At 36.3% G+C, this 14,413-nt stretch overlaps 1 protein-coding gene across 2 annotated transcripts in view; it reads right to left on the bottom strand.

The window, feature by feature from the left end:
- mllt1a (MLLT1 super elongation complex subunit a) overlaps nucleotides 1-12,527 on the bottom strand; it is a 30,337-nt gene extending 17,810 nt beyond the window's left edge. The window contains exons 1-4 of one of the 2 annotated variants that reach the window (XM_044130567.1): nucleotides 12,340-12,527; nucleotides 2,901-3,081; nucleotides 1,960-2,042; nucleotides 343-486 (exon numbers count right to left, since the gene is read on the bottom strand). In XM_044130567.1, the coding sequence (XP_043986502.1) occupies nucleotides 343-486; nucleotides 1,960-2,042; nucleotides 2,901-3,081; nucleotides 12,340-12,351 (420 nt within the window). In that variant the 5' untranslated portion in view covers nucleotides 12,352-12,527. The remainder of the gene's footprint in view (nucleotides 1-342; nucleotides 487-1,959; nucleotides 2,043-2,900; nucleotides 3,082-12,339) is intronic. The other variant, XM_044130566.1, reaches the window with a different exon arrangement.
- Between the last annotated feature and the right edge of the window lie 1,886 nt (nucleotides 12,528-14,413).

Below are 14,413 nucleotides of genomic sequence, written 5' to 3'. Positions count from 1 at the left end.
CCACTCTTGCAGGATTTAATTGTTTTCTTGCAGTGACTTTAACGTATCAGAGTTTACCACTGAACACTCGGCAGTAATTTCTTCTCATTTTGATGTCAGTGTTTTGACTTGCTGACACATTGTATCATTCATTTTCACACAGTGGTGCTGCAACTCACTTTTAAGCATTTATTCTGAATAATTTAACACTTTGTACAGAGGCTCGTTTTCAAAGATTAACAACTACAGGAACTGTATTTAATGAGTGAAATGAAAAAGAAATGTGATCTAATTTTTACTGTAATCTGACCTAAACTCTTCTAAGCTCTTGTTGAGTAAAGCCGTCAGTGACAGACTTCTTACCCCTCCTGCCTTGATGAGCTTTTTCCTGAATTCTTTGGTGGGGTTGTTGAAGGTGAGTTTCTCACAGCGCAGGTGGTTAACGGGAGGGTTTCCCTCCAGGTTAAGGAACAGGTCATAGTTGAAGATGACTTTTTTTGGCTCCTCCTGAACCAGAGAGAGAGGATAAAAACTTGTTTTATGTGCCACAAGAGATGCTGAATGAAAAGAAAGAAAAAAAAGAAAAAACTGGTTTTGTAAGAAGAAAATATTACTGAATAATAAGTGACATTTCTTGGAAGGAAAATTTGAAGAAATCAGAAAGGAAATGAGAATTATGTACACTTAATGTTATGTCAACACCAAACTAATGTTGATAGCACAAACTTATTATCTTCCTTCCGAACTGCAGCCATATAAACTTTCACTAAATCACCAAGATGCAAAATTAATTACCGAGAAATTATGTGAGCTCAAAATAAAAGTCTTTTTGATTCTTAACTCTCCTCAGAGTCTTAGTGACTGGGAAGTAAAATACTTGTTTTTATAAAACTAAACATCATTTAAATAAAATATCAACAACATACAGGACACAAGTACAGGAACTGTATTAAATGAGTGAAATGAAATGAAGGCAGAAATCTTCACAATAAAAGCTTTTCAAAATAAAAGCAGCACATTTGGATTTGAAAAATACATTTTAATTTTTTCATTTATAAATAACACAAGGTGCAGGGAGCTCCAGTCTTTGAGAGCTTTGCCATGCATGGTTTAGACCAGGGTGTCCAAAGTGTGGTGCATGGGCTCTTTATGACCTTTGAAATGATTTTGTTTAGCCCTTCACTAAAAGTCAACAAAGGTAAAAGAAAAATTTTAAAAAATTGTCCAATGAAGAAAAAACAAAAAATGCTTAAAAAATTTTGAAAATTGTCTCTTTTTTTTTTAAATAAGGCATCAGTCTGAAGCATTTTTGTGTTTTTCATCATTAATGATTTTCATTTTTGGTGACAGATTTTCTGACTTTTTTGTGTTTTGTCATTTAAAGCACTTGTTGCAGAAATGTGCTGTACGAACAACTTGATCGGTAAAAAAAAATATTGTTGTTCGAGTAAAATTTCAATAAAGTAAATAAACTTTTTCATTTTCACTTGACAGTTTGGACACCACTGGTTTAGATACTTTCTTGCTTTAACACACACAGACTTGAATGACTGCAACATTTTCAGGCTGCAGCAGAACTTGCTGAAAAGCTGAGGAGATAATCCGGTGATTTGAATCAGGTGTTGGAGCAGGGCCACAACTAAAACCTGCATTAACCCTTTGAGGACTGAAGTCGACCACTTTTCGAACAACAACAGGGTTCCAACACATTCAACATCTGCCTACACTCAAATGACACCAGATAACATTTAGCTACTAATTCAAATAAAGCAGGTGTGTGTAATGATCAGCCTTTAAATATAGAACAAAAAAAAAATCCACATACTTTAAGGATAGTTGGAAAGATGTGTGAACCATTTAAGAAATGGAACAATGTATCAGGCACGTACAAGCAGCTTTTTTTCCTACTCTGTTATCCCAATTTTCTTTCTCCACACCATAAAATACATGCACTAGAAAGTAGTGTTGAGGAGGTCGCACCTTGTTCTTGAAGTAAACCTCAATAGGCATGATGAAGCCTGCGTAGCCCGATTCCTCCACTTTGTATGGCGGCTCCTTACATACTGCAGACAGACACACACTCATCACTGACGATAATAATTTGATTTATACATCCACACATGGGTGATTTTAATCACAATATTTTTGCAGGATTTTATGTCATAAAAGTGCCGATAAAGTATGTACTTGTACTTTACTGTATCTTTTAATTAATCTGAAGTCTGATTGCTGCAGTAACAAAACGGTACCCAGCACTTCTTCTGCAGAAGTTAGATTTATTTTTTTTCACTAAACTGTATACTTTACATGCATTTAATGATGTTTTTGAAAGTACCAATATCTATAATAGTAATACTTTTATGAAACCAACAGAGGACAAAATGGCAAAAGTGATAATACTGTCCATTTTCTAGAGGAATTGCAGTTTATCGTTCTCACAATAAAACAATGTACCAGTAAAAAAAATTAAATCCCAATAATAATAAATATGTCAAATGCCCATCCGTAATTCAGAATAATTCCAATTTAAAATGAACAGAATAAAAAAAAAAAAAAAAACATTTCTAAATTGAAAACAATAGTCATGAGAATTCAAATAAAAAACTTCTCGCATACCAAACATTTAACTTTGTTTCTTGTACCAGTCTACTTGATGGAATAATTTGAAAACATTTAATTAAATGGTCAAATTTGTAGATCAATTCATAAGAGTTTTAGAAATGTAAATTGGATTTGATGCATTATTCGTTTTTATTCATTTTTATTCCTTATATCTATTCTACAGATTATCTCAATCATCTGCCCTTAATCTGACCTCTTTCAAAGCTTAAAGAACTGCTGAATATCAGATTCATCACAGAGTATTGAATAAACAGTATAAGTGTTTAGACATGCATTTAAATATAATGTTGAGCGTTTACCTCTCTTGGGTTTGGGGAAGCTGTCATGCAGGCGGAAGACGACCCTCTCTACAAAGTGCTGGATGTCGCCGGTCTCTGGGCCTCTGACAAAAACCATCCAGTCGTGGGTGAAGCCTTCAGAGGTCACTTTCTTCTTCAGCTGAGCTCTGTGGCCCAACTCCAGCTTCACCTGCACCGTGCACTGGAAAGAAATCAAAATAAAATCCAAGCAAAGTTATATTTACAAAGAAAAAACACATAAAAGGTTTATCAGGAGGCAGAGACTTGAGATCAACTTGCTCCTACCTCATAATCTATGTGTATCGCTTCATTTCTCTTGATAGTCTTAAATTATCAAGCCAAAAATTGATGAACTTCTTCATTTCAGCCAATAAGAAACACAGAGCTTCGCTGAACATCTTTACAAGTCCAGCCACAGATTCACAGGTTCCATCAACGTTTGACATTTTGAAATATCGCATCAGAAAACGTTGATGGAAATGGTAGTATTCGAGATAACCTTCTCAATTTCACAAGCATGTTTTTAAGTTTGCTTTAACTTAGCAATTCAAGGTCCAAACACAGAGGGAAAAGACTTTCAGCCTGGAGTGGCCAGTCAGAGATAACCGAGGCTGGGATAGGAGTGGTGGGATGTTCCAATCACTGGTGGGGTTGTGCCTTACCAGAGGAACGAAACTCTGAAAAATGTTTAAGTTCAAGCTTCCAGCATGGCGGAAAGAACTCTGCAGTTAAGAAGTTGTTTTTGTCCTTTTGCTGATTATACTTCTAAAATGAGATTTAAGTTGTCATTTTTACATACTTGGCCAAGTTTGTGAAGTAACTGGTGTTTAAGTGAGCTGTACTGGTGCAGCGTTATCAAATAAATTTGTAATATAGTACATTTCTGTCTACATCTAAAAAATAAGTCAAAGTCAAATCACCTGCGTTTCTGTATTGGCTGAACCGATAGATCTCTGTATCAGAAAGTACATTGGTTCATCCCTAATGGAAATATTTAATTACACTGATCTATAACGAAAAAGACCTTTAGTGTGAGCCCTGTCCAGGTGGCTTCATACCACTTCTTCTGCTGTGATAAATTACAGCAGCAGAAACACCTTGCAAACTAAGCCGTCTTATGAAATAAACATAAGCGAAGCCAGCAACGCGATTAATCCGGGGACCCACTATTCATCATTTCCCCGATTCCACCTTGAACAAAAACCTTCAAGTCTCTGCTCAAAGTCTGGTGACACTTCAGAGGGGAAGGAAGGGTGGCGTCTGGACAGACACAAAGCTGGTCTGGTGTCGGGACGCTTTCAGTGAAATTAAGAGTAATTTGACGCCCAAGCAGCCCGATCTCAAAAGAGGAGTCCAGGAAAGGAGCACATTATTGGACTACTGCTGTCTGCCACTGACAATCACAGGAGAGAGCCTCGCAAATGACGCTGTGATTATAGAAGATGAAGAGGAGTGCAGAAGGAGAACACCGAGACGGGGTGTTGGTGAGGAATGAAGTGGAGAGAGACAGGGGGCCAGGGAAGGCCTGAAGAATGTGTGGATTTGGAAATGGCACGGTGTGGCTCATGAGTGGAGGGATTAGATGGGACGGGACCGCGAAGAGCTCGTTTGGCGCTCTCCTTCTCTCTGCCTGGCCGTCCTGTGACAGTAATGCCCTTAAACTCCAGCGTGCCAACGGGGAGAAGACGGGGGAGTCGCTCTGATCATTAACCACACCCTCCCCCACCAAGGACTCGCAGAAAATCAGATAAGCAAAACATAAAGAGAGGAAACTAAAAGAGAAAGGCTGGAGTGTTTTGTTAAGCAACTGAATATAACGTTTAATTTTACACTGACATTTTATCGATTAATTTGGCTAATCTGATGCCGAATGGCTGGGCGAGGGTATGAATATCTGCCAATAATCAAGACGCATTAGCCCAACAGGGAATAAATGAGGGTGATGAATTACAGACTTGACAAATAGAGGGAAATTAATGAGCCACTCTTTTAATGACATAACAATCAATGAAGCCAATATTTCAAGTTAAGTATGGCTTAGTCATTTACCCCAGCTCCTCGACTGCAAGAACTGCTTTTAATTGGACAAGATCCTGTAAATGGATAATATTTATGCTTTTGAATAAAAGTCAAGCTCATAAAGTTGGTGTAAACGTAATAAAATTAAACTTCAACCTAAGCGTACAATTTAAATCAGCTGAATAATTATTTGAAGCTATTTCAGATGAGCTTTCTTTTAAATTTTCATAATCAGTGCCAAAATTTAGTGCTTAATATTTTCTTTTGTTTGGACAAATAACAGGCAAACAAAAGAAGCACCACATTAGGAAATGTGTATTTTTACAGAAAGGACAAAACATAAACACAAAATAATCTTTTGAATTAAAGCAATACAATCAGAAGAAGTAGCATATTTATATATTAAAAATTAGTATTGGGGCGTGCTCCGGTGGCGTAGAGGTTAGCGCGCCCCACGTTTGGAGGCCCTCAGTCCTCGACGCGGCCGTCGCGGGTTCGATCCCCGGACCCGACGACATTTGCCGCATGTCTTCCCCCCTGTCCTTCCCCCTTTCCTGTCAGCCTACTATGAAAAAAGGGACACTAGAGCCCACAAAAAGGACCCCCTGGTGGGGGAAAAAAAAAAAAAATTTGTATTGCCATGGAAATACAAACAGATAATCAAACGTTTACATACAATTACATTAAATCAGACTAAACATTTAAAGCCAATTAGAAACACCACCAGTATGTTTACTTGCTAAATACCAAAATAATGTGTGTGAGAGTTGGGTCAAACAATCTGGTTTTATTTCTCCCGACAGAACTGGTGTAACAGTCAGGATTTGGAGGAACGGTATTTTCAGGCTTGAAAGTTCTCCTTTTTTTAATAATAAAAATTATGGCCATAAATCCATAACACAATAAAATTAAATGGACAATAAATTGTTGCAGAAATTATGGTGAAAAACGATACTGTTGTTTTGAGATCATTTTCACATGACTTAGGCATAATAATGGAAGAACACCTTCTCAAACATTAAGAACATTTAGTACTAGAGCTGGAAAGACAGTCTAATTATCCAAAATAAACAAAAACAAATAAAATGGATTATGCTGTTTCAAATGAACAAAAATTTCCTTCAAAACATATTAGTCATTCAGCTCAGACAGGGAAAACAGCCAAAGCTGCCAGTTAGGACTCTTGTAAAAAGAACTTTGGCAAAAAACAAAAACAAGCATGCAAATAGAAATTGTCATTTTAATATTTTAATTTATAGTGACAGGCTTATGGCCAAATACTCTAATTTTAGCTGCATAAAAATAAGGAACATGCCTCTAAAACTAAAACAACCATAGCCTCAAAGTGCATTTATAAACTCTAATCTGACTCTTTATGCTAGTTTAGGAGAAACAGCTTCTTCCTTGCAGAGTAGCGTTTCAGCCCATGTTGTTAGTACAGAGTTCACTGCAGTAAATTCTCTATTGCCAGCTTTCACCAACATCTTTCCAGGGTCTTTTCTGTTTTTTTGTTTTTCAGGGTTTTTTTTACAGACATTTCATACCCCGTCTGCTTCCTGAACAGCATGATGGCTTCACAGTCTCAGGTTGTATTTGCCTAATTGTTGGAACAGATGAACATATAATCAAGCATCTGGAAAGAATGACCCAAAGTTGCTTTCTCTGTAATTTTGCATGTTGAATCAGTTGCATTAATATTAAGTGTGTAACACACAAAAATTTTAAACCAAATGGTTTTCGGTTATTCCCCCCTATTATTCCGCAAAAAAAATTACAAACTTTCTGACAAATTAGGTTTAATCCAGGATTTTAAAGAATTGACTGAGAATTTATTTTTTTATTTTCTCAATAAAATGATTACTATAAAACCACTTGGATATTATGTTGTTGCTTGGGAATGTTTTCATAAGACTGAGCCAATATTTGATGGTTGAATGATACAGGGAGCTACGTTTGCATTTTAGCTGATTTTCCTCTCGACTAAAGATTTTAACATTTCGCTCTGCGTCATTCCAGGCGAGTAGTTGAGTTCAGGTAAGAGTGAGCTAAAATATGACCTGTCATTGTTGAGCAAAGCTTACAAAGCCATGAAAACTTCAACTGGGCTTTCCAAATAACCTCTGAATTGAGGCATTTAGCAAAAATAATGTTGGCAATCCTAAATTAATAAAACAGAAAAGGTTTAGTATCATTCACTGTCAGACAGTAAATAAGTCAAGTCAATAGCTTCAACTCTCTGTGTGCCAAATATTGCATCTATATTGTAGGAGTTTTTTTCCCCCAAATGTCTATGTTTTCATTAAAATCAAAGATCATATTAACTTATAAAAAACAAGGCAAGAAGAAAAAGAGAACAAGCTTAAAACAGATGGGTGCTAATTACAGGAGTAAAATGTTCATTCATCTCAAATATTAATAATATGCAGACAAATTCACAATCTGAAGCAAAAATAACAGACATTTCGATCAAAAGAAATGCACCTGATTTAAAAGCAAATAAAGCAAAACTGCTAAAACAGCGACGATGTGTGCATGACCACGCTGTTTTTTTTCTCTCCAACTGAGGGGAAACACAAATTCTGGCAGACTTGCTGGCTCCCATGAAAACAATGAACTCCCGGCGGCCATAAATAAATAACATCCATTAATCTCTTCAAGCTAATAAACGATTGAAAGAAAAGCAGGAACACTGACCCAAAGAGAGAGCGCACACACAGCGACACCGAGCGATGACCAAAATAGTCTTTGGGTGAAGATCAGACTATCATAGCTTACATCAGCCGTCCACAACCAGCAGGAACAGTGAAACGGTAATCTGTTTTGGAAAATCTTACGTCCTAAAGAGACACTGTCCTATTGCAAATACAGTCAGTGAGGCCTCCAATGAAAGCAAGTGACTATTTGAAACTAGGTGTGTGAATTAGAGAGTAAGGAATTTAACAAGCTGCATGACAAATCAAACATGTCAACCCTGCTGCACTGATTCTGCAATAAGATCTGATCATCAGAAACCAGAGGAGATCAGATGCACATAAAGTTCACTTTAGTTATAGGCATGCAGTCTGACCAAACAAACCACTGTGATGTAACAATATTCCAATTTCCCCGAGACTTTAATTCAAACAAAACATTCACAGACTTCTGTATTTCTTGGATTTGATTCAGTTTATTCAAACGCCACACAACTCTGCAGAACATCTTGACATTTCAACCACTGCAGACTGACACAGTTTCCCGTTGCAACATGAGCTTCACAACACGACTGGGAATGACAACTCAATTATGGAGCTTTTACACAGAGTCAACTAATAGATACACTGAGAAATAATCTGTCAACAAGAATCAGACAATATCGACCTTGATTAACACTGATCGGACAGGTCAGTTAGAAACAAGAAGGCTTCCTCTGAAGGGGACTTATAAAGCAAAATCCACGTTTTTAGCCTTGAAACACATTTTGTTGTGTACTTGTAATTTAGGAGTGCAGAAAGGTTTAATTTAGTCTCTCCTTGTTCTGCGTAGATATCATTACATGCCGTTATATTTTTTAAATCTGTTCAGTTTCTATATTCACAGTTCATCGATTTCCGGCTAAACAATTTTGAGAATCCTCCATTTTTATTTCTCACATTATTTTTGTATTTAAATTGTGAGGGTGTGTTAACCCACAAATTTAATTACACCCAGCATTAGAGCCTTTTCTAAGTGACTGGTTAAATGTTATTTTTCTTAGAAATGTATCCACACTGGTGGGGAAAATCCTCTTTCTTTGCACAAAGAACTTCAAGGACGAGTGCCACCACCATAAGGAAGGATTTGCCAAATGACTGAAGGGGGAGTTCCTTCTGTCTATGGAAACGACAGACACAGCAAAGTGATTGATAAATTGTAAATTATACTATAATGACAACCAGGTGTTATCCTACTGTTTCAGGGACTTCTGTTTCAGTAATGCTAGCCAAACTAAACACATCAACCAATATAAGTTGAGGAAAAATAGTGAAATGTGAATTCTGCGTTCATTTTCTGCTTTTAAATAATACCAAGACACCGTTTCAGATATTCTTATATTATAATTCTCAGAGAAATATCAGTTGGCAAGGCTGAAAATGGCCATAAAATTCTGATTGGTCAATTTTTTGTTAATTTTTACTTTGGATGAATATAAAAATTAAAAACTACTTTCAAACTGATAAAAAATACAGTTTTTGTCATTTTTGTTCTTAATTTTGGAAATTGGTAGTAATGTTAATATCAACAAATGTGCACTAAATAAACTTCAAGATGCTACCAAACCACAAAAGAAGAAAAACTTGTGTTAAAATGACAGGAATAAACAGACAGGAGTGCAACATTTTTGGCAGATTTGAGCCGTTTCTTTGCAGGTGAACGTGAACAAATCTTTAAAAATTTTAAATATAGGACAGTGGTGTGATTAGACCATTTTCCAATAGCAGTGACAAACCTGGAGTTTAAGTTATAACAGACCAAAAAGCTAGAATTTGCTTTTAACTTGTACCAGAAGTCGTCTTTGGGCGGTTGAGACTTCAAAGGGGGTCAACGCTGAATAGAGTCTAGCTCCATGAAAGTGGATGAGCCACTTTCCACGAGTGTGTGTGGCTTCACCCTGAAAACCCAACCTCCTACAGCCTCAGGCATTTGGGACGCACCAAGCTGCATTTCCTCCACAGACAGCAGATCTATAATTTGGCTTACTGAACTTTCTGAATAAAATGTTCATCTTCAGATGACATAAACCCTAAGTGAGCAATTTTGTACATTAATCAAATGTGGATTAGAAACTAACCCTTAAAATTATACATTACGTTGTGAGGTAATGGAGACTGGATTCGCCACTAACACACACAGACTGATAGATTTACCTACATGCATTTTACCGTCTTTAACCAGAACATATAAAATACTAAACACTACAGACTTCTGTCAATATTTAAATAGTTTTAAAGGGATTTTTTTCATGAGCAAATAAGACCAATAAATAAAGAAATGAAGGGAAGACTTGTCTACAGAAGATGAACAGTGAGCAAAAAAACCTACCTTTTGTTTGTTTGCTTTATAGTCCTAATGACAGGGTTTGTTTTAAAACACAAGGTTCATTATGCTCCCAATTACCGTAAAAGAGAACAACCCACCCAGATTTGATTCATTAAGTCATTTACAATGTGAATTAAACTATAATTATTTTAAGAACTTCTTCTTTTACATTCTTAGAAGATAATAAAAAAGAATGCAACCTATAAAGACAAATCCTCTTTTCAGACATATTGGCACCTGAAATTTTCTAAAAGCAAGAGAAACCTTGGAAATGGTAAAGACTGTGTCACTGTAGATAAATCCAGCTTTTGTCAATGCTACTAGGATTACAACTTGTACTAATTTAGAAAACTTTGTACTGATTTAATAATTAGAGTTGCTCTAAGAGAGTGGATTGAGTTTGATGAAAAACTCAAAAATACTGTTGTTTTTTGCTTCCCAAATACAACATATATAATCATTACCGGACCTGGTTGACAACACTCTTCAGTCTGGATGGAGTTACTGAGTGAAGACGACTCAAGTTAGCTACACTAAAAAAAACAAAAAAACTGATTTGATACACGAGCACTTAATTAGCGTAGGATTAGATTTTCATCAGATATCTCGGCATTTAACATCAATATTTACTTTAGAAAAAGAATGTAAGCAGAATGACTTTCTTCTTTTGAGCCTTCGCATTCTTTGCTGCTGTTTAAACAGTAGAAATATCAAATTATAAAGCTAGGAACACAAGCTTTTGGCTATAGAAAATGACTACTACAAGTCAGCTCACACATTTAGCAGTAGCACAACCACTAAAAACAGCATTTCATTTATTAACATTTGTTGGCAATATCAATTTTTCATCTACAAACTGCTTTTTAGTTATTCTGGGTAACAACATAGTATGTGTTATAAATTGAGGGACAACTATTCCAGCAATGCCATAGCTGTCTTACTTTTTGATTTACACACATACTTGTATTAGATTAGATATTAGATTTTAGTCCTTCAGTTCAAAGCATCAGTTTGGCATACTTTATTTCTATTATTTAGCTAATGCACCTCTTAGGATCTTGTCCTCTATTCATGTGGCTTCTGATCATTTTTACCTCCTCCAATTTAAATTCAGGTCTAATACACAAATGCAATACTGAAATTCATACTTTTCCTCATTAAGATATCTGTCCATTTTATATACAAGCCTAAAATAAATGGGGGAAAAGTCACTGAATTACAAAAATAAATTATAAAATATCAGAAAATTTAAGGTGTTTGAAACTCCTCTAGAAAAATAGATAATTATGTGCATTTTCATATATACAGAAAGTGAAAATGGATATTTTTAAGTCAGTGGAGGAAATAAAAGAGGTACATATGGAAAATAATGACTTTTTTGATGAATTGATGGAAATGCGTGTGCAGTGATGAGTGTCTCTACTGAAAAACATATATTTATGTAAAAATACAGGTAACAATGGATGTATGGATGGAAAAACTATGCATTGATGAATGAATGAAAAAATATATGCATGCATCTATTAAGTATTGAGAGATAGATTTATGAATAGATCCTGGATGGAAGAAAATATAATAGTAAAAGTAAAGACAGATGTACTGTTTGAATCAATGGATGCACGAAAGAAAAACAGATATCTGGACAAATGCATGGATCCAACTTTTGGACAATGATTCAAGTAATCTGGAAAGACAAACACTTCTTCCTCATCCTTATTCAACCTGGAAAACAACTAATACTAAATTCCATACTTTTCCATTCTGCGTAGGAATCCTGTGCAGTCCTGAGCGTGGTGAACATTAACCAGCTGTGAGCAAATAATGCAAATATTCTCCAGAGTGTTGTAAGATTCCTGTCGTTATCAGCTCCTCTGTGTTGTTCAGATTTCAGGTCGTTGGCGGCGGAGACAACACCCAGCCTCAGCAGCCTAACCTGGAGCAGGACAAATCTTTTCCCCCGGCGCCTTGTAGCTGCTCCTTAGCCTTTAGCCAACGGCCGACACTCTCCTCATACATAAATTAGCTTAGCTTAGCTACACCAAAAGCCCCGATATAAACTGACTCTCGCGAGCTGTAAACGGTTTGCGTGCGTTTCTGAAGGAACCAGAGCAGAATAAAAACCCAAGCGGGGGTCTCTTTGTGTGCTTGGATGTGGCTAGGCAGCGGTGCTGAGTGCTGTAGTAGTAAATACCGATGTATGAGTGCCCAGCTAGCACAGCTCCAGAGCCAAACAACTACGAGTTTTTTTTCTCCCCTTTCTCACGCGCAGAAAGGAAGATTCATTTCTCCCCTGCCAGCCAACCGCCTGCGTGCTGCCCGTTTCCCCGTAAAAACCTCCCATTCCGAAAGGAGACACGAACCGTACCTGGTTCTCCATGTTTCTCCGGCCTCTGTGATTGTTATAATTATTTACAGCGGCGTTTGTGGAGCGTCTCCCCGGCCTCTCTGCTCCTCATTGTGTGTCAATCCAGCCCCAGAAGCGGAAGGCAGACGGCTCCCCTCCCCTTCCAGACGGCTGCTGGCAGGCGACCAAAACAGAAAGCCCTCCGGACCAATCAGAGCGCTCCGAATTCAAGCCCTACTCTGAAAATTGGCCAATCGGAAAAGGCAAAAGGCGGGACAATAACCGAGCTGCAAATACAATTGAAGCATTTTCTGGTTGTTGTCTCGAGTGACAGCAAGAGAGTCCCAATAGTTGCAGCTCAGTTTCAATTATAAAATGCACTCAATGCTAATTGATTATAAAGGAATAGAAAACAGACTTTTACTCACATATACAGCGGCTTAAGAAAGTTGTCACGCATCTTTAATTTTCTTACATTATGACATATTGAAAACACTGGTATTAATGCATTTTAATAAGATTTTATGTAAAAACCATCACAAAGTAGTTCATATTCAGGGAACAAATGTGCCTTTTCCAATAAAATTCTGCAACCTGACTGTAGATTTCAAAGAAAACAGGATTAGGTCAAGATGTGGTGGTGGTTGAGGAGTATAAATAACTCCTTGTTCACCTGTACAGCGCAACATATCCTGCCATCATCTGTTGGAGTCACAACAAAAAACAAAAAGTCTCTAACACCTGATAAAAAGGCTGGTTCTGTTCTGGCGGCTACTGTGGAACCACTGGAGATGATGATCCAAAGAAGGATTTTTTATAAAATCAAGAAAATTATTAACAACTTTCAAACTTCAGTCAGAGGCTTCTTCGGGGCCCCTGTAATACAGACTGCTACAGGAGATCATTCCTGCCCACAGCCATCAGCATCCACAACAATTCTTTAAAGAACCTTAGACAATAAGTTACAACCATACTTTGGGACTAATGGAGTTTTTTTTTTTTATTATTTGAGAGTTTGACTGGTAAAGAAAAACATATATTTCATGGAGACCATTTAAGAAATCTTAATAAAGTGTATCATAAACTGCTGATCAATCACATTTACAGATATGTGATCAACATTTGAGTCTGTCCAGGCTTCCAAATGTATCCCACTGCTCTTGTTTCTCTAAAAACGGCAATAAAAATGAGGTTGAACTTGAGCTCTGCAGGCACTATCACATGCAAATCTCACCTGTTGCCTCTATCATTGTATTATTTATATTGTTAAGTAAATCCAATGACAACCAAGGACTAAATAGCAATAAACTGAAATGTCTGTTGATACTAAGAAAGAAAGCATTTATGGGGCGGTAACCAATTAGTCTTCATGAGGTCATTATTCGTCAATGCAGCTGTCATGATTTAATTTCCTACTTAAGATCTCTGCTGCATGTCTCTGTCTGACTATAAATGGAAATCATTAGTGTCACAAAGTCTTAATTAGAACAATTATAACAGCATGGATGTACAATACTTGGCACTGATTTTGACTTATTGTGTAAAACAAATATACGCACTACCTGGCATTCTCATTTCACATTCTTAAGAAAGCTTCGTCAGTTTTCTTAAGAATGAGAAATGTAGGAAAGTCAAAACAATCATTCCAGATATTTATATTTCTCTTAATGCTTTGTGAGAAACGTGAAGCCCAACTTGACACATTACATAATATATTTTTGTCCTGTGAAATTAACCACACAAATGATAGGTGCCGCTGTTTCAATAAATTAGAATAGCATCAATAAAGGTAATTTATTAAAGTCGTTCAATTTAAAAAGTGAAACTCGTATATAAACTAATTACACAGAGAATTTAAACAATTTTATTTTTATCTTATTTTATTTATTTAAGCTTTTTTTAAATGGATTGAGAACAAATTATCATTTTCCACAATGACATGTTGAGAGAACATTAAAACTATTTATTTCTATTAATTAAAAAAATTATGGCTTACATGCTTATAAAAGTCTAAAATCAAATTTCTCAGAAAAGATTTTTGGATTAAAAATTATTATTATCAACTGAATGTTATGTTCAAGTTATATCTTACACA

This window comes from Gambusia affinis, linkage group LG10 (genome assembly GCF_019740435.1).
Source record: "Gambusia affinis linkage group LG10, SWU_Gaff_1.0, whole genome shotgun sequence".
Lineage (NCBI taxonomy): Eukaryota > Metazoa > Chordata > Actinopteri > Cyprinodontiformes > Poeciliidae > Gambusia > Gambusia affinis.
This window is presented reverse-complemented; position numbering and strand designations above follow the sequence as displayed.